Raw genomic sequence first — 20,675 nt, forward strand, 5'->3', positions numbered from 1 at the left:
TTTATAGCTACTAAGCATTACCAAAAAGAAAATAAACATTATTAAACAAGGAGAAAAGAAAACTTTTCCTTCATTTGTGTTGATAAAATATGTTTTATGTACTGCAATATTTATGTTACCAAAGGTGTATTACTATTTCTTACGCTGCTGGTATATTTGAAACAATGTTGTCAGTTAGACTAATTAGAGCATAGACAAGGGATGTGTGTGACCTGTAACGCTCCATTGTTCTTGCAGACAAAAAATATAATGAAATGTAATGTCTTCCTCCCATTGGAGAGTAATGAAGAACAAAACTAATTTGTTGGACTAAAAATTAATTAGACACATCAGATTCGATTGTATCTATTACTGTGAAAGTTTGCAGCTGTTCCACATATTATTACCAACTATGTAAGGTAAGCGTTAAATGGCCAAATGATTAAAGAAACAATAGCTATATTATTAAGCAAGATAACTGAAAATTATAAAGCAAAGTAAATTTGCTATATGGCATAATCGTTGATGCTTACTTATTTAAATGTATGTGGTTGAATTTCTGTGTGTGTAAGTAAAATGGTATAGGAGAACTATGGACACTTTGATGTTAAATTATCTTACCAGTGGAAAATACAGACAAAAGAACAATAATGCTTTTAAACCAGTGTATGGCCATTTATTATATTTATATGATATTTTATTTAATATTCCCTTAATGGAACTTTCTGGAATGAAAATAAAACTGAGAAGGAATAGATGAAACAGTACATAGTCTGGCATAAGACAAATCTAAAATTATCAGCCATAAATTACATCAAATGTCAATACATGATTTAATTAAAGCAAAGGGGAAATGAGGTAGAGCTTGAGTCACTTCGAGTGCTGTTTCTAGTACTGAACAGACAATAGAGGAAACAGAAAAAGATTAGCCATCACTAAATCACTTTTCAACTAAGGAATAATAGTTGTGTAGATAATGTTATCAGACAAGATGTTAAGGTAGATGTGCAGGAGTAATTAAAGAAACACTTAAAGGCTTCTTCAGTACAACAGTAGATATTAAAAAGAAATAAATCTCTTGAGTATAAACAGCATTTTCTCTGTTGAGTTGTGCTTGTGTGTGTGTGTGTGCATGTGTGTGAGCATGCATTTATTCCAAGTGGTACAATTCTATTTGATCACATCTTGAATACTGCACATTCTAGCTACACAAATAGGAGATAGAAATATCATTTATTAGATTATTTTTTACTTCACGGAAAATTTGGAAAGAGTTGTATAATATGCTAAAAAATAAAGAAATAATTATACATTTAAAAACACTTAGTCTTTTTAAATTAATAGAAACTTAAACAAAACTTTCTATTTGATTTAAAACACTCTATATCAGTTTTCCTCTTATTAAGTTACTACACAGTTGTTAAGTTCTTAATTGACATGAGATGAGCTTGGTTAAATGGTATTACTGTAATGTTTTACTTGCCTCCAAGTGCAATAAATCCCCCCAATATTGTGAACAATACATACAGTCTCTATAAAACAAAACAAAACAAAAAAACCCACAAAAAACCAAAAACTTCCCCTTGCTTGAGAATTACACTTCTAATAAAAATGATAGAAAATACAGTAAAGAAAAAATATAGATACTTGACAATCTGGGTTAGAAATATCCCAACTGCTATAGACAGTTAAAAAAAAAAACCCCAAAACCCACAAAGCTTTGTTTGCTTATGCAGGAATAGAAAACGGTGCCCTTTAAATATGTCTCATAAACATTTAAGGGAAAAAGTAAGAGAAGTAAAAAGGGCATAAAATGTGTGTGTGTGTGTGTGTGTGTGTGTGTGTGTGTGTGTATATACATATATATATATATATATATATATATATATATGTTAAATCCTTTTGGGTGTACCTGTATTTCTCTCTTATTCCAATTTATTTTAGAAAACCTCAGAAGGGCAAGATTGTAGGTTCCCCTCAGGTTAAGAAATTAATTCAGTCTGTATGACTAATTAAGAAAGGGAAGGCAATTTAAAGGAAAGTTAATACTATAACTTTTTCTCCTTAACATTTTTAATATATAAAAGAACAAAAACTTGGAGAATATTTAAAAATCAACAGTATGGCTGAATGTTAAATCTCTTCATATACAATAAATATTTTGTAAAAAGAAACAATTTTCCAGAAATTGGCAGTGTGCTCTATGTGCATCATTTCAAAAAACAAACAGAAAGAAATGGGACTGGCACATTCTATTGTATCAAACTCTGGGTAAATATCCTTAAAATATGCAAACTCTAGGAAGAACATTTAAAAATATATTAAAGATACTAATAAACAAAAGCAGGAAGTACTGAAGATATATGTCTCTTGAAAGAAGGGAAATGCACTAGGGGAAATCTGAACTTATGAGGCTTTCTTTTCCCTTTAAAGATTTCAAACCATACAGTGCTAGGCAGCTAGAACCCAAATTGAAAACTTCAGTCACATTGCTAGGAGGTGTCAGAGGATACAGTTCTCAGATGACAGAGTGACTGAAAATTTTCATTGGGAAGCCATGTTCAAGAGCCACACGAAAGTAATATTTCCAAATCTTTGTATGAACTCCCCCTTACTCATAAGATGAACTCTTAAGAGTACCTGCAGAATGAAGATTCCAAGAATCTGGTAAATATCAAAAACCAGAAGGCTGAAAAGGCTGAACAGACTTTTCAGCGGATGTTCACTGTAGAGAAAATTGTGTTTAAACCTTGAATTTCATCAAGTTGGAAAACAAGATCAACATATTTGGCTTTTCACTGAAGCCTCTTAAGGGCCATGACTTGGAAGTAAAGGTCAAACTGAGATTTTGCTCTGAGAAAAAGGTCAAAACATAAACAGTCCCGTATTAACAAAGGTAAAATCCAAGCCCCCGAAAAATCAAGATGATCAGCTAGTAACATCACTCTCTTTAAAACAAGACCCAACGTTCTTTAGAAGATCACTAAATTTTATGGTATGCATCTGCAATGTAGAGTATGCAGTAAAAAACTACTAAGCATGCAAAAAGAAACAAAATAACAAAAGCAAAAAAGAAGAAAGAAGGAAAAAAATAGTAAGAGACAACCAAATGTTAAGAGAAAAGGTAACCAATAGAAACAGACCATGAGATGACACGGACGTTGAAATGAGGAGAAAAGGACTTTAAAGTAGCTATTAGAATAAATGGAACATGTAAAAGAAAACAAATGGAAATTCTAGAACAGAAAAGTATATTATATAAAATTAATAATTCACTGGATACCTCTATTTCTGCCCATAAAGAAATAATAGGTATGGGACACATAATCCTCCCATAAATAAGTAGAAAAATTGGCAAAGTATGTAAAACAAAAGGGCAGGATTGTGAGAAAGGGGAAGTAAAAAAAAAGGGAGATTTTACTATTTTCATATTTGATCTGAAGATAATGTTAATACTAAAATGTGATGCACTGAAGGGGAACCCAAATGTGGCTAAACAAAATTCCTGTATTAAAGAGATAGAGGAACTCAGGGAGACTGAGGAAACTGAATTTTTAGAACAGAATATCTGATAAAAATGAGTAACATAAAATTTTTTCTTAGTTTTAATTTACTTAAAAGATAAAGATAACTAATGGTTTAAAGCAAAGCAAATAATAATACTACTTTAGTTTGTATATTGGTGTTTACTATGTAAGAGTAAAACTATAACAATGGCAAAAATACTGAGAGGAATGAAAATGGAATTATATTTTTTTAAGGTCTTGCTAGGTAAATCCTAGAGTAACCATTATTTTAAAAAAAACCTTAAACCTAACAATCCAATAGTAGATATAAAATAGAATACAGAAAGTGACTTAATTCAACAAGAAGAAACTAAGAAAATAGGAACAAATTCAGATAGAAAATAAATAGCAAGATGGTAATTCTAAGCCCAAATGCATCACTAATTACATTGAAGTTAATGGTCTAAACATTCCAATAAAAAGGCAAAGATTATATATTGACTTTCAAAGAGACTTAATATGTAATATAAATAGTAGAAATGTACAATATCTCTGTAAAAGGATGGAAACAAAACACAAACTATGTAAACACTTTTAATATAATGTAGCTATACTAATATAAGACAAAGTACATTTTAGGACAAAGAATCTTACTAGGTAATAAAGCGGGGCATTCCATAATGATAAAGGGTAAGCTCCCTAATAAGATGTAACAATTCTAAGATGTAGTCACTTAAAACAAGTAGTAAAATAAATGAAATAAAAACTTATAGACAGAAAGAAGAAATACAAAAATCTTTAATTATAATAAATTTCCAGACTCCTTTTTTATTTATTGAAAGAGTAAACAGGCAGAAAATCAGTAAAGACCTGAATGATACTACCAACTAATTTAACATGACATTTACGGAACATTCCACTCCAGAACAGAAAAATGCACATATTTTTCAAAGGCACAAGAAACATTCCCTAAGACCAAATGTTAAGCCATAAAATAATTCTCCATATTTAAAAGGCTAAATTCATACAATGTGCATTTTCTAACCACAGTGGAATTAAATTACAAATCAGAAAGAAAAGGTTATTTGTGAAATTCCAAAATATCTGGAAATGTAACAATACACTGCTAAACAACCTCTGCAAAGAGAACGAAATCTTTAGGTGAAGTGAAAAGTATTTTCAACATCGTGGTAAATGGAAACATAATACCTCAAAATGTGTAAGATTCAGCTGAAGATGTGCTTAGTAAGAAATTTATAACAAAGTATCTGTATTAGAAAGGTCCAAATCACCAGTATAAATTTCCATCTTAAGAAGCAACAAAAAGTAAGTCGAAGAAAAAATGCAGAAATTAATTAATTAGAAAACAAATAAATAAAACTAGCAAAGCCAAAAGTTTATACTTTTTTTAAAAAAGATTTCATTTATTTATTTATTTGACAGAGATCAAAGTAGGCAGAGAGGCAGGCAGAGAGAGAGGGGGGAAGCAGGCTCCCCGCTGAGCAGAGGGGCTCCATCCCAGGACCCTGAGATCATGACCTGAGCCGAAGGCAGAGGCTTAACCCACTGAGCCACCCAGGTACCCCAAAAGTTTATACTTTGAAAAGATTAAAAACATTGATTAATCTTTAACAAGGCTGCTTGAAATTAAAGGGATGGTTGGGGGTTTGCAAAACAAAGGGAGGGAGAAGAAAAAGAGAGAGAGAACATGAATTCTCAGCATAAGAATAAAAAGAGATGAGGGGCACCTGGGTGGCTCCATTGGTTAAGTGTCTGCCTTTGGCTAAGGTCAGGATCTCAGGGTCCTAGGATGGAGAACCACATCAGGTTCCCTGCTCAGCAGAGGTCTGTTTCTCCCTCTCTCTCTGCCCTTCCTCCCTTCTTGTGTCCTCCCTCTCTCTTAAATAAATAAATAAATAAATAAATAAAATCTTTTATTTTATTTTTTTTAAGATTTTATTTATTTGATAGAGATCACAAGTAGACAGAGAGGCAGGCAGAGAGAGAGGGGGAAGAAGGCTCCCCTCCAAGCAGAGAGCCCGAAGTGGGGCTCGATCTCAGGACCCTGAGATCATGACCTGAGCCGAAGGCAGAAGCTTTAACCCACTAAGCCACCCAGGTACCCCTAAAATCTTTTAAAAAAACAAAAGAGAAGACATAACTACACATCCTGCAACATTACAATTAAAGTGGATTATAAATAAGGAGATAATGCAATTAAGCATATAACAATAAATTCAAGAACTTAGATAAGTTAGACAAATTCACTGATGGCAAAACCAAAAATCCATTTAATACAACCAGCACAGGAATAATAACAATTCTAAATAAATGCAAATTCATAAATACAAAGAGAATATACAAAGAAAACTCTAGGCACAGATTTTTTTTTTTTTTAAGATTTTATTTATTTATTTGACAGAGAGAGATCACACGCAGGCAGAGAGGCAGGCAGAGAGAGAGGAAGAAGCAGGCTCCCTGCTGAGCAGAGAGCCCGATGCGGGGCTCGATCCCAGGACTCTGAGATCATGACTTGAGCCGAAGGCAGTGGCTTAACCCACTGAGCCACCCAGGCACCCTGAAAACTCTAGGCACAGATATTATAACTAATTCTAGAAAGAATTTAAGGAAGAAAATAAAAGGCCCACAAAAGGCCCACAAAAACTCTTAGACTGCAGCCGAGAATAGGATATTTCCCATCCCCTTTTATAAAGCTAGTCATCCTGATTCTAAAACCTGACGAAGACATTAGAAGAAAACTATTGGTCACTATCCCTCATGAACGTAGATGCAAACTTCTTTAGCAGATGTTAGCAAATTGGATGCAATAATATCTGTAGAAAACATAATGTATTTTGACCAAGTGAGATTTATCCCAGGAATGAAAGATTTATTCACTTTTGAAATGATTCAATAGATTTTACCATATTAACACATATAGGAAGAAAGGAGACAGAACATTGTTTGAATACACCCTGAAAAAATATGCCACAATTATTAAAATAAATAAGTGAGGTGAAGAAGGACATAAGGTGAAAGGGTAATATATAAAAGTAAGTTTACATATAGTACAGAATAAGTGGTAAAAGAATTTAATAAATATACTTACAAAAATAAAATAGGGAATAATTTAAGAAAACATGTGCTGATATACTTAGGAAAATAAATAAGCCTCAACTCTCAAAATGCATGCAATTACGTTAAGATGAGTTATAGACATAAGCATAAGAGCTAAAATTATAAGGCTGCTAGAAGAAAATCTAAGGAAATATCTTTGCTATCTACAGATAGGACACAATTTCTTAGAAATCACTAAACATAAAAGAAAAATGTGGTACATTGTAGTTCACTAAAATTTAAAAATTCACTAATCAAAAGACACTATTAATAAAAAAAAATAGGGAATCCATAGATGAGGAAAAAAATATTTGCAATGAAAAACTATATGACAAAGAGTTTGTATCCAGAATGTATTAGTTCTCCTATCCAGTAACAAGAGAGAAACAACACATTTTGAAAAGGCAAAGACTTGGAAATGGTACAAAAGAAAATATGTGAATGACCAATAAAACACATGTAATGTTGTTCAACATCATTAGTCATCAAAGAAAACTGAAGTAAAGACAATAGTGAGGTACACTTTCATACTCATTGGCATGACAAAAATTGTGGATGGGTGACATCAAATGTTGGTGATGGTGTAGAAAAAATGCAAGTCATATTCTTTGCTAGTGAAAGTATAAAATTATACAATAATATGAAAGTCTTTACAGTTTCTTATAAACTATGTCAATCCTATTACGTAAAAATTCCACCTCTAGGTATCTCTCCAAAGGAAATAAAAACATATGTCCTCAAAAAGACTTACACAGGAATGTCCATACCCTCAAGAGAAAAGCAGAGAAACAAAATAAGATATATTCGTGCAATTGAACACTGCTCAGAAACAAAAACGTATGAATTGCATGATACATACACGGGTAAATCTCAAAAACATTGTTTAGTGAAAGAAGCCAGACACAAGGTTTTATATTCTGTGTGATTCCATTTACATATATTTCAAGAACAGGCAAACATAATCAATGCTAATAGGGAAAAATTGTCTGTGATGATTATAGTGCATTTAATATGGATTTCTTATTTGGGATAATATATTTGGATTACAAAGTTCCTTTTGGCCTGTTTCTGGTTAAATTTTGACATCTTTCTTGCTTAGAGGATTTGAAACACAATGCACTTTCTTCAGTAACTGTCTCATTTCCTATTATATTTCAATGACATCAAAATTGTTAGTGAAATTATTGATTAAAAATTATTTTCAATCTGACTTTCAGCCTTTAAACCCTCAGTGATTATAATTTGAAGAAGTTTCTGGGAAACTTAAGAGCACAAGAAATTGCTAACTATTTTTAGAAGAAACCCTAGTCAGTCAACCCATTTGCCTATGTGATGAGTGCACCCTCTTCTCATTGCTGCAGAACTACTGCTGGGATACAGATTAAAAACATCATCTACCGTTTTACCAGTTGGCTAACTGATAACAGGCCACAGAGATATACTCACCAATGATTATTGGCTGCGGCTCACTTTTTACTCCAACCCCTGCACTCGTGCTAGCGGCAACCTCTACCCGGTATTGGATACCTGGGAACAATCCACCAATTATTACAGATCGAATGGCTGCATCCACAGTTTTGTTGATATGGAATCGTGTTTCATTCCCCAGGCACCAGATCTATAGAAATGTAAAGCGAGAAACAAAAAGAATATAAAATTATCCTTTCTGTCAAATTGATGACCTATTTTTTTAGTAGTGACCGATCTATTCTCTTGGCTTATAGAAATATTTGTAAATGACATTTTCTAAAGGCTAATATTTGCAATTTATTTATCTACATGTGTGTTGTATGTGTGTGTATTAAAGGAAGAACAGTAAGAGAAGCTAAAACCACGCCATGTTCCTTTATATCTTACAACCAACACTGAATGCATATAATGCAGTGATTCCTTAAACACTTCTGGAAAGTGTTTCTTGGTTGCAAACAGTATTTGGGTATGGATTAAAACACATAAACTTCTCTGCTTAATTTATTTATCAAGGTTTATTATGCATATAATCTATTAAAATATGGTGATTATTAGTTGTAATATCCAATGGATATAGGTGCACATCTAAGTAATTTATATTCTATTTAAGAAACTATTAACTTACCCAGAAGTAGTTAACAAGATTAATTGACCTAAGTTATAAGTATTGACTGAGATGAAATTAAGGCCAATATTTACATTGACAGTAATAAATCTCAATATCGATCAAAACATATGGACATATACACAGACACATTCATGAGAACAGAGTGGTAGATAGTCTTTGAAAACCAATGTGAAAAAATCCAGGCTTTTACTCTAAGTAAGAATCATACTTTAAAGCATACTTTGTCCTGGGATATGGAGATCTGTTACTGTCAAATGCATTATAAAAAGGATCATATTGTGTATACATATTTGCATTCATAATCTACAGTATTTCATAATCTACATGGAGATACATAAGTGGAAATACACATGGTTTGTTTTTGAAACAGGCAAATTCCTGGAACTTTTTATTTAAAGTAATTCCTATATATTTCTTTTATTTACACAATGATATCTTTGTTACTAATGTAGGAATATTTAGGCCTAACTAAAATATACACTTTGTTACCAAAATAAGGCACTCTCATAGGAGTGAGAAAGCTTACAACTTATAACAAAAAATACCATGTTATAATCAATATTGGTATATCAGTAAATGGAAGTTTAAGATATTTAGTTCCAAATGATACAAAGGTAAAATCCTAACCTCATTAAAACATACATATCAGAATAGATCATTCTTTACCATTGTACCCTAATCCTTGTAAAATTTATATGTATGCATATATATTTATAAGTAATTGTGATTCTTATATTTCTTACACGTTTCTTTATAAAGTGATGGGGATAATTTTAGAATAAGTGCTTGTGTTCATGGTATCAGTAAACTAATCATTCATTAATTTAAGAAAATTCTATTTTGAATTTTATTTTTTCTTAGAAATAACAGAACTCAACCTGCAATGCTTTCACTACAATTATTCAGCTTCATTTTACATATCAACTCTAAACTTTTTGGGTGAGATGGGGTGTCTAGTTTTCTATTCTAATAGATATATACAACATGTTAATTATTAGAATCCCATATACATTTATTAATAGCAAAATCATAGTTTTGAACTTTTATAAGGTTTAATGAGGTGTTTTACTATCGTATGTGTTCTAATCACATCACTAGTCACTAGTCAGTCTTATTTCCCAAAGTTAGACTTCTTTTGTCTCTTAAACATCAAACGATGGCAGGAAAACAATGGATCTATAGCTTCTAAACAGCAACAAAATTATCATTAGAAAAGTGAGATAATAAACTACATTTATAAGTTTTTTCATAATTTGTTTTTATAATGGCTCCTTTTTTCAAGTGAAATATTTTACAAAACCTCAATAAATTGACCAAAAGAGGACTTAAGAGTGGGAGTTGGTGCTGTCCACCCTCCTATCCCCACCCCAACCCTCTAAACCTTGGAAGCATCTTTTTATGAGACCACAGTTTAAAAATATCCCTGCTAAGGCCCCTTACGCAGAAATTTAATAATAATGATACAGGACTTTTAGGATGAGAGCTTCACCACCTACTCTGTACCCAATCTCTCTAACTCTCTGAGGTTCTGGAATCATGCTCTACAACCCCCCTCCCCAAACAAAACAAAACAAAACAAAAACACTCCACTGCTCTGGTTTACTTGTCCAAGTGAGTTTTTGTTATCTGTGTCTTGGAGTTAGGTCCCAATCCCCTATGCATTTGTTTCTTTACCTGTCACACAAAGATAGAAAAATTACTTTACACTCAGACTCAACAAGAGGGCTTCTGGAGATGAGCTTCATGCATGTGACACTGAGATCTCTGGGAAGCCCTTCTGTGAGCCCGGCTTCTTCACCCAGGTCCTACCTTGTATTCTTGGATGATTCCATTCTGATGATCTGGAGGAGGAGGATCCCAGGAAACACTAATACTTGTGCTATTGTGGCTTCCTACTGTCAGCACAGTGACAGATTGTGGAGGGGCACTTGGGGCTGCAAAGGAAGCAATTAGGGTAAACACCAACTGTAAGTCTTGATGTGCATTAATACTGCTTATAGAATATGGATATGAAGACAAGAAGCAAGAGGTCTGGTTTCCAGTAACTCCTATTTTGCACGTAGTATTCAACAGTGACAGTTTTTTTTTTTTCCAAAAATTGCCCTTTAAATATAATGGATAGGTCTAATGCAAACACAACAGCTTTGCTAATATGTGCTCGCTAATAAATTTAACAGCTAACATTCTGATGAGTGTTTTCTATATGCCTCACACTGAGTTAAGCATCATATTTGATGATCACACTAACCTCAAGAAGTAAAAACAATTCTTATCTCAGTTTTACAGAAAAGGAAAGCGAAGACAACTGTACGAGAATTATCCAAGTGAAACATCAAGGCAGAATTTCAACCTAGGTATGTCTGGTTCTAGAGTTTTGATCCATGTGAAAATAAGCAGGATCTCTTACTAAAAAAAACACTCCTATCAAAAATATTCTGAGAGTGGGGCTCCTGGGTGGCTCAGTGGGTTAAGCCTCTACCCTCACCTCAGGTCATGATCTTAGGGTCCTGGGATCGAGCCCCGCATTGGGCTCTGGGCTCTCTGCTCAGCAGGGAGCCTGCTTCCCCCCTTCTCTCTCTGCCTGCCTCTCTGCTTACTTGTGATCTCTGTCAAATAAATAAGTAAAATCTTTATAAAAAAAATATTCTGAGAGAATGTATTCCAAATTTTCATCAACCATTATCTCTGAGTGGTGCCACTAATAATCTTCTTGTTTGGTTTTGTTTTGTGTTTAATACATAAAAACAGAAACACAGCAATAAATTTCACCAACATAAGAAAAAAATACCTTTTTTTTCGTATTGGGAAAAATAATTGACTTATACATTGACTCATAATTTAAGATTTAAAACTTATTTTATATTGATGGGAAAGAAACTCTGAAGTTACAAATGAAAACAGTTCATGTTGGGTCGAGTGTGAAATGGATAGATTTTAATTTCCTACAGTTCCCATCCTTTATGGTTTCTCCTATAACTAATTATAATCACACTGAGAAAAGATGAGTGAGAAAAAATTTCTGATTTTAGACTGCAGCATCTGCTCTCCAGTCTGAGAGCTGAAAAATACTAATTTTATAGGAAAATTTATCAATTCTCCTTAAATCTATGAGTAGGAAAAACAAAATGAAACAATAGTTGAAACAAAATTCAAAGAATTTGTGGTATTAAAGGATTTTTATGTGAAAGGTTCAATGCTTTCATAACTCTATACAGTTTAATCCTTCGAACATGTGTACAATTGAATGGTAAAGGATATTTTAAAAGCCTATCAATTAAGTCTCCCATGTTTCATAAATTTGTCATTGAGGAATGCCCATACGGCACTGAGATAGAGGATATATACAGACACGGTAGCACAATACTGCTCTGTATCATTCCTCTGTCTGATAATATTGCTGCAAAATATGGCACGATGACATAAATCTAACCACCTGTTCACTAGTTTTGTAGTTATTGAGTAGATTGCACTGAAAAATAACACTTGAAAACTGGTTTCTCATTTGCCTTGCTGCTGGCTTAGAGAGAACACCATGCCTGCTTCCCAGCAGGTCAATTATTCCAGTGCTCCGCTTCTACAGATGTGAAGGAACCCAAATCACTGCTTATCATTCCCACACACAGCCCCGCTGAGCTCCATTTGTTACCTTCAGAGGGCCACATAAACTCTAAAGGAAAGCATGCTGAACGGTGAAAGATGTCTAATCCAGAGGAAAAGCCTAACTTCAGCGGAAATACATTTTTGGAAGTGTGCTTTAAATATGGCACTCTATATTAAATACACCCACTCCAGTCATTAGTACTACACATTTTCAACATAAAGTAGAATTTAATGATGGATGAAGATATTATTATTAATTTTTAATAATTTTTTTCTTTATATATCCTAGGAGTTGATTAATGTCTTTAAAGATATGTACTTCTGTTCACGTCAGCGTATCACAGCGTACACATGTGTGGGCAGAACATTTTCACTGTGATGCTGATTAAAGATATGTGCAATTTAAAAGCTCTTTGGTCAAACATGGACATCTATGGTACCATAAGTAACTTATATACATTTTCTTAAGATTGCTTTCATACTGATTTATGAAAAATGGCCGTTTTCCAGGAGCTTTGTAAATAAAATTAGTAGAAAAGCAGAAAAGGAGGGGGTTATTACACTTGGCATCTGACCTTTTTGTACTTTGATAATACCATTTATTATAAGCCTCTAGTTTAGGAAAGGAGACACTAGTACAGGGACTGGTCAAAACTACATTAATTTCACGTCCATCACAAATTGACTTTAAAGTATCTGTGTGCAAAAAAGTTTCCAAATGGGGGAGGGGGAGAAAATGTCACTAATGAGAATGCTATTGCAAACATGCAAGTGGCCTTCTGATTAGCAATTATGAGTCAGACAAGCAGAGTCCATGGGGAAGGAGGCTTATAAAAGAAAATGTCGTGCTTTACTACATCAAAAACAGGAAAGTGACAATGAACAGCCTGCATTCTTGAGTTTACAGTAACCCCATCCTTATTTAATGAAGCCAAATGAACTCAACCATGTTAAGAAAAAAAAAATGGGAAAATATTGTAATCAAATTCCAGCATACTGGTAAAATTTGGAACAAATGTCTGCTTAAGAAAAAAAAAAACCCTTACTCGAATGTCTTTTTTTTTTTTTTTAAAGTTCTCATATTCTATGAGATTCTAGAATAAAAAGAGAAAATGCCACTTCCTGAATTCACTTTTTATATTCTCTCTTGCTATTTCTCTAAGGTAGATGATAAACTAGAACTTCAACAGAAATTATCTTGGGACTCCTGGGTGGCTCAGCCAGTTAAGCGGCTGCCTTCCGCTTGGGTCATGAGCCTGGGGTCCTGGGATTGAGTTCCATATTGGGCTCCTTGCTCAGTGGGGAGCCTGCTTCTCCCTCTGCCTCCCACTTCCCCTGATTATGCTCACTTTCTCTTCTCTCTTTGATTAAAAAAAATAAAATTAAAAAAAAAGAAAGAAATTGCCTCCATTATGGTTTAAGTTGGCTTTTGTTAGAAATCTGAATACTGACCTTCTTCAGTAGTACGAATTATTTTAGATTCACTGTCCATTCCTTGGAACTCATTAAAATAGGGTCTAACTTTAATTTCATAAGTCACCCCCTTTTTCAGGTTGACTAAGACAGCACTTCGCTCAGTTGGGACTTTGGCATCTAAATTCTGCCAAGTTGATGTTGCCTGCAGGCCGGAGGTCTGACGATACATCACTCGGTAGCCCTGAATAAACTGGGGTTGGCGATCAACCTGAAAAACACAGCAAAAATCTTTTGAAACCAAATAGAAATATTTTAGACATCACAAGGAAACCACGCAACCATATAACCATATTTTAGACATGACAAGGAAACCACGCAAAATTTCTCCTGTCCCTATTTCAGTCTTTGTCAACTATTATCTGTGTGATGCCATCATTTTGTAATTCATCTCCCTGCTTCTAATACCCAATTCCAATTCTGAGTTCACATTGCCTGTAAGTTATGATTTCCAAAATGAAGAGTGGGACAACTCTCTCTCCTGCTTAAAATACTCCATAGTATCCAAGATGCTTACTTAATTAATTCAAATTCCTTAAAATAGCAAAGGACTGACAGGCCTAGACCTGCCAATTTGTCTAGCTTCACTTCTCATCATCCTTCTCCTATATTCCACAGTTACTATTTTTATGGTTGGATATGTAATGTGTTATTGCTCAGGAATTTCCATTCTTGTCTTTCTCTATTCATTAATACCTTCACTCACTCCAGTCATTTTTTTGAGTTCCTACTAATCAAGTTACTAGTCAAGTTACATTCATAACTAATATCCATAAGCAAATGTTATGAATGAAATAGACAAGGAGTTAAGGAAGCCTGGAGGGGAGAGGACGTTGATAGAATCAGGAAGGGGAAAAAGAACAAGTGCTGAGTTCTGCAAGGAAAGTAGGACTATTTATTCCAGAGGAAGAAGTGTAGAAACAGCCCATATAAATTTCTATGCCTGGAGGAAGTGTATGAGAAGACGAGGAGTTGTGAAGTTAGAGCATCTATTTTAAAGGCATTTGAAAAGCTTATACCCACTAGCAAATATGAAATGAAAGACTTATTAGTTTATCAGTTTCTGGCTCCTTCAAGAGTCCCACTATTGGCACAATTTCACAACTGTTTTTATCCTTTCATTCACTTAAAGGTATAGAGGATAAGCAGCTGTTTTTAATGAAAATCAGATTTTTGAATCTGAACATCATATCAAGTAAAAATGTGAAAATGCTGTTTTGTTCAGTCATAAAAATTACATGAAAACTGAATATATTAAAAATGCAAGCTAAAAATAAAACATGTCCTTACACATTTATTCAACAATCTCTATTGAAGTTTTACCATTGTTTCATCTTCAAGAACAAAAGGATTTTTAACATTTTAAACTTTTTGAATGTCTTGCCATTTTTCCAGAATTGCTTGATTTAAAAAAATAACTATAACAGAAACGTCTTCAATTAATTTTGCATATATTGTACCTTAATAACATATTCTAAGAAGCCTTTAACTTGATAAATTTCACTGTCAGATACAGGGTAAAATTTAATGGAGAAGAGATGGAAAACCTCATTTCAGGAAGGTTGTGGAAAGAAGAAACAAAGAAGGAGATGATGAAAATGGTTATTTCAACTTTTAAAAAATTTCTTTATCCAGCTGTTAACACGCTATGAAAAAAAGGTATTGTCTCATGTATTAACTGCTTTTTTAAAAGAATTATTTATTTATTTGAGAGAGAGAGAGAGAGAGAGAGAGCACGCATACATGAATGGGGGCAGGGTCAGAGGAAGAAGAAGACAGGAACTCCAAGCAGACTCTGTGCTGAACTCAGAGCCCCACGCGGGGTTTGATCCCAGAACCCTGAGATCAAGACCAGAGCCAAAATCAAGAGCAAGAAGTTCATCTGACTGAGCCACTCAGGCACCCCAGTCCCACATATTAACCTCTACCATTTATTCTCTAGTTGCAGCATTTTAAAATTATTTTTAAGCGGGAGTTGGAAATTTAAAGAACCTCAATCAAAAGAGAATGGAACTTGGGGTGCCTGGGTGGCTCAGTGGGTTAAGCCTCTGCCTTTAGCTCAGGTCATGATCTCAGGGTCCTGGGATCCAGCCCTGCATCGGGCTCTCTGCTCAGGGAGCCTGCTTCCCCCACCCCGACCCCGGCCTCTCTGCCTACTTGTGATCTCTCTCTCTCTGTCAAATGAATAAATAAAGTCTTTAAAAAAAAAAAAAAAAAGACAGTGGAACAAAGGGACATTTTTCTGTATTCAGAATGTCCAAGCTAGAGAGTCCATGAAGCTGGTGGGCCTGAGCTTATGTGTTTCTATGTATAGCTCATTCTAGCTTTGCAGATGAGTCTTAACAACTAAGAATTCCTTCATCCACCTGACAGCATTCTTACCCTCAAAGATTCTCTGGAATTAGAGCTACACTTACAGCAGGCTCTGCCAAGAGAAAGTTCACCCAGCTCTGATGCCAAAGCTCGCAATCTTTGAACCCTCATCCATGCTACCAGCTTGTGTTTGTACCAACAGATGTAGTTTTTGAAAAGCCGTTGTTCTGACATTATAAAGCGAGGCAGCTCAAAAGCAAAAAGTTAAATTTATGAGAGCCAAAGAGAGATGCCTTTAATCAAAACTGTCAATGTTCAAAAATTCCTTGCAGCATATGTTAAAACAACATTAAACTGGCATTTTATAAACTTCTCGGCATTCGCTTTAAGTGAATTTATATACTGAAAGAAAGACATAACTCACAATAATAGCTTGTTAATACTGAAAGAAGCAAGCTGTGTTTTTAAGAAGAACATTAAGCAGCTGTTTCCAGATGAAGAGAGTCTGTAAATCAGGGTAAATTGGTTTTATCCATGTTTGGTTTTCATTAATTAAGTGTTTTAGGGACTTTATGAAGCTAATGTTTACTACACAACATCGCCTTGCTCACTTCATTGTATGCTGCTTTCAGCCCCTATAGTCTAATGGCCTACGTAATAACCAAAGAGTTTAACTTGATTTTGTGCAGTTGCAGTACCTTCCTTTTTGGAAGAAAATTTGTTGTTACAGGTGGAAGCAAAAATGAAAATGCTGAACACTCCCTTTAAAAAAAAATGGGTGGGATTTTTATTGCATATGTGTTCTATACCACTGACTTGTGGTGCACATTTTGACAGGTGGTCACTTTCAAGTTAAACCAGATGCTTGTTACTAGTTTTATTAAAATTCTGTTTGTAAGAAGGAGGATTTTCTTTAGTGTTGATTATAATCAGAGTCTGGCCACAAATCCATGGGTCTGTGGAATTTAAAAAAAAATCTGTACTTTCTGAAATATGAACAAAAAAGCATTGTTTTGGGGGAGAAAAATGAAATGATGAAACAAATTTCCATCATTCAGTCATAAGGTCGCAACTGAGTTATAGCTCAGCCTTTTAAATTTTCTCAGACTCAGTTTTCTTATTTCACTCAATAGTATTCATATTAGAAGGGCCTGGAGACAATTAAGTAACTATTATAAGTTAAAGAACTTTGCAAGTTTCAGGGACGCACAATGATAAAGCATCATTGATAAGTAAGGGATCCGCATGTGACCAGAGGGTAAATTGTGCACCACCATTCACTGAAACCACACTCCATTAAAATGTGTAAGTGCTTACCACCATCTTTTCTATTAAAAAAAAAAAAAAATCCACCCAAACTGAAAACTCAAAGTGAATTTTCTTTGTTGGGCTTAGCCCGTTAAGGATGGATGCGGATGAAGCCAAATTCTGAAATTCTAGTTTGCCAATGGACACTTTCACTTTCAGTAGCTGTTATGTTAAAGGGGCAAAGGACCTGTGATTTTTTTTTTTTGTCCTTGAACAAAAACACCCACCCCCACACACACTAGAATAACTTTTTTTTAAACATTTTTAATTTTTTAGAATAACTGCTTTAAAAAGAAAAACAGATTTATTGCTATTTTCTCTTGAAACAGTCATGTCATCATTTTTGCCAATTCTCGTCATAAGAGCAGTCACTTTTAGAAAGCAGCCCTGGCTAACTATTGTTCCTTCAAGATTAGCCTTGGTAAAGCACCTCAGCTGGCAGCACTTCTGACTCCATAGGTTGGGGAATTTATTTCTCTCCTCCAATAACACATCTGTAACTCAAATACTAACAAAGTAATACTTTAAAGAGCATGCGCGTTTAGGAAGTTGAAAATATGGCATGGAAATAAAGCATTTGGTTATAATTTCTTTGGCAAGAGACCACACCCCTAGTCCGACTTTATTTCACTAAACTGCCCTCTGAAACACATACTTAATTTCACGTGTAACTACAAATTCACAGGGAACAATAACCTGTGATCTAATTGAACACTCTCTTTTTTAAAACAAAAAATACAAGTGTCTAAAAACAATTGATGTGATCATTCAACAGACTGTTATTGAGAGGGTATTTTATAACAGATGCTCTACTCAGGAGAAACTAAAATGAAAAACATGGGCTCCAGACTCACAGAACTCAACCTCATGAGAGAGAGAGATATGCAAACTAGTCATGACAAGCTTTGTGGGATGCAGAGATGAAGATGACAAGGTTCCTCTCCTGGAAGAACTCCCAGACTACAGACCTGCAATTTTGATCTAATTCGATTTGTTCTTTTAAACTCAGTGACTTTTAAAGTGATTAACTTCATAAACATAATGACTTTGATTCTTACCCAAATAATTTCCACATTTAGAAGCAGCTTAAAAGAGGCCCCTTTGAAACGCCCAACAGAGCAGAGAAGACTTTTTAACTGAGAGGAAAAATCTGCTATTAAAAATACAATTCTTTCCTTGGCTTTGCTAGTTTTATATTTGGTCAAAGGCACAGAGAGATGGAAGAGGCAAGGCAGATAATACCCCTACTGTGTGCCAATGGAAAAATGATGAGGTCATTTTGTATGCACCCTCCATGGGAACAGGAGAACAGAAATCATTTTGTGCAGAAAACAGAATAAACCTATGCAAAATAATGTTTAAAATGGAATCAGAAACAATGTGATCATAAATAATTACTCTTAAAATATTATAAGCTTAGTCTTATTTATGTTGAAATTTTATCCAATTTTGTACTCCTAGGACAAAATTTTGATCACATGTTTTTGTTTAAGAAGTAACAAAATGCCCCATCTGGGACCCTATGCCAAAATTCTACTATTAAAAAATATTCTTTTCAAATAAATATTTGTCTATAGTTTAAGTAAAAAAACACAAAACACAGATTTAAAGTAAATAAGTTCTAATCCTAACTTTACCTCTGAAGTGAGAGTGGGATATTGGGAACATCATTCAACTTGAATACATGGCTTCCTTTGATAAAATTACAGAATTAAGCTAAACAGCCTTTAATGTTACTTTAGCTTTTCCTGTTCTACTATAATAATGCCTTTATATTTCCCCATATAGATGAAAATGAGTAGTGATGCCTTTTCTGGTGCCTGAGGATAAAGTTAATCACTTCTTCTTTGATTGAAACCTCTCTATAGGGTATGTATATGTCTGTTATAGCTCTTATTCTTGTGTACTGTCATTGAGAATTTCTATGTTTCTCTCAAGTAGATTTGTCTCTTTATATAGTTCTTACCACACCTAGGACAAAATTGTTCCATGAGAATGCTTGTTGATGGATTTATTATTGAGAAGACACTGGAATAATTCTCTTTCATTGTATTTTTATACTTCAAATACAATTAAGTAAGAACTGGTGAAAAACAACCAGTTTTCCTTTCTTAAAGTCCTTTGTTGAAGGAGTTGATAAATGGCTACTTTCCGAAAGAAACTTGGACCGTAGGGATGCCTGGGTGGCTCAGTGGGTTAAGTGTCTGCCTTCAGCTCAGTTCATGATCCCAGGATCATGGGATTGAGTCCCTGACTCCTTGTTCAGCAGGAAGCCTGCTTTTCCCTCTGCCTGTCATTCCCCCTGCTTGTGTGCTCTCTTTCTGTCAAATAAATAAATAAAATCCTTAAAAAAGAAAAAAAAAGAAAAGAAAAACTTGGACTCTAAAACCGGAAAGTGAGAATCCAATTTCTTACTTAGTCATTCTTCTACTACAGCAAAACAACAATAATAAAAATAGGGACATACTTATAAATACTTTCCCATTAAAATCATTATTAAATAAAAGATTTCCTAGGTATTCCTAACTCAAATGTCCATTACTTATACAATGCATAAGATCTATCACATACGCAGAGGGCTTAACAAAGGATTTTTTAGAGGTTATAATAGAGAAATCTCAGATATAAGTGAAAAGTTGGCGCTGGCTGTACTATGCATGGGGAAGAACATTACCTGGCTCTTCTCAAAACACGGACACACACATAGACACAAACACACATACAAAAGTGTTGGTATCCTCTAATGTGGCTATTTTTATGCTATGTGTTATTTTCACTGCAGTGGCTATCAAGTGATCAAAACATTTTGCAGTTTGATATAACAGTGGGCAGATTGACATTTAATAATGCATGGAACCGAACAGTCTCAATGCATATTAAAATATCAATATATTTCTTAAAATCCATTGGCTTGTTAGTATGTAAGTCATATTATTAAAATTATATTCATGTTTTGGTGCTATTACATAAGATACACCTAAAGGAATGTACAGATGATTTATTTGTGTTGGTATCCTCTAATGTGGCTATTTTTATGCTATGTGTTATTTTCACTGCAGTGGCTATCAAGTGATCAAAACATTTTGCAGTTTGATATAACAGTGGGCAGATTGACATTTAATAATGCATGGAACCGAACAGTCTCAATGCATATTAAAATATCAATATATTTCTTAAAATCCATTGGCTTGTTAGTATGTAAGTCATATTATTAAAATTATATTCATGTTTTGGTGCTATTACATAAGATACACCTAAAGGAATGTACAGATGATTTATTT

At 34.0% G+C, this 20,675-nt stretch overlaps 1 protein-coding gene across 1 annotated transcript in view; it reads right to left on the reverse strand.

The window, feature by feature from the left end:
* Nucleotides 1-20,675, reverse strand: part of LOC111148368 (roundabout guidance receptor 2) — a 583,098-nt gene that overhangs the window by 65,025 nt on the left and 497,398 nt on the right. The window contains exons 15-17 of the mRNA XM_022504872.1: nucleotides 13,753-13,984; nucleotides 10,510-10,634; nucleotides 8,049-8,220 (exon numbers count right to left, since the gene is read on the reverse strand). Coding sequence (XP_022360580.1) covers nucleotides 8,049-8,220; nucleotides 10,510-10,634; nucleotides 13,753-13,984 — 529 coding nt within the window. The remainder of the gene's footprint in view (nucleotides 1-8,048; nucleotides 8,221-10,509; nucleotides 10,635-13,752; nucleotides 13,985-20,675) is intronic.

Source organism: Enhydra lutris, unplaced genomic scaffold (genome assembly GCF_002288905.1).
Source record: "Enhydra lutris kenyoni isolate GAN:26980312 unplaced genomic scaffold, ASM228890v2 scaffoldscaffold2, whole genome shotgun sequence".
In the NCBI taxonomy this organism is placed as follows: Eukaryota; Metazoa; Chordata; class Mammalia; order Carnivora; family Mustelidae; genus Enhydra; species Enhydra lutris.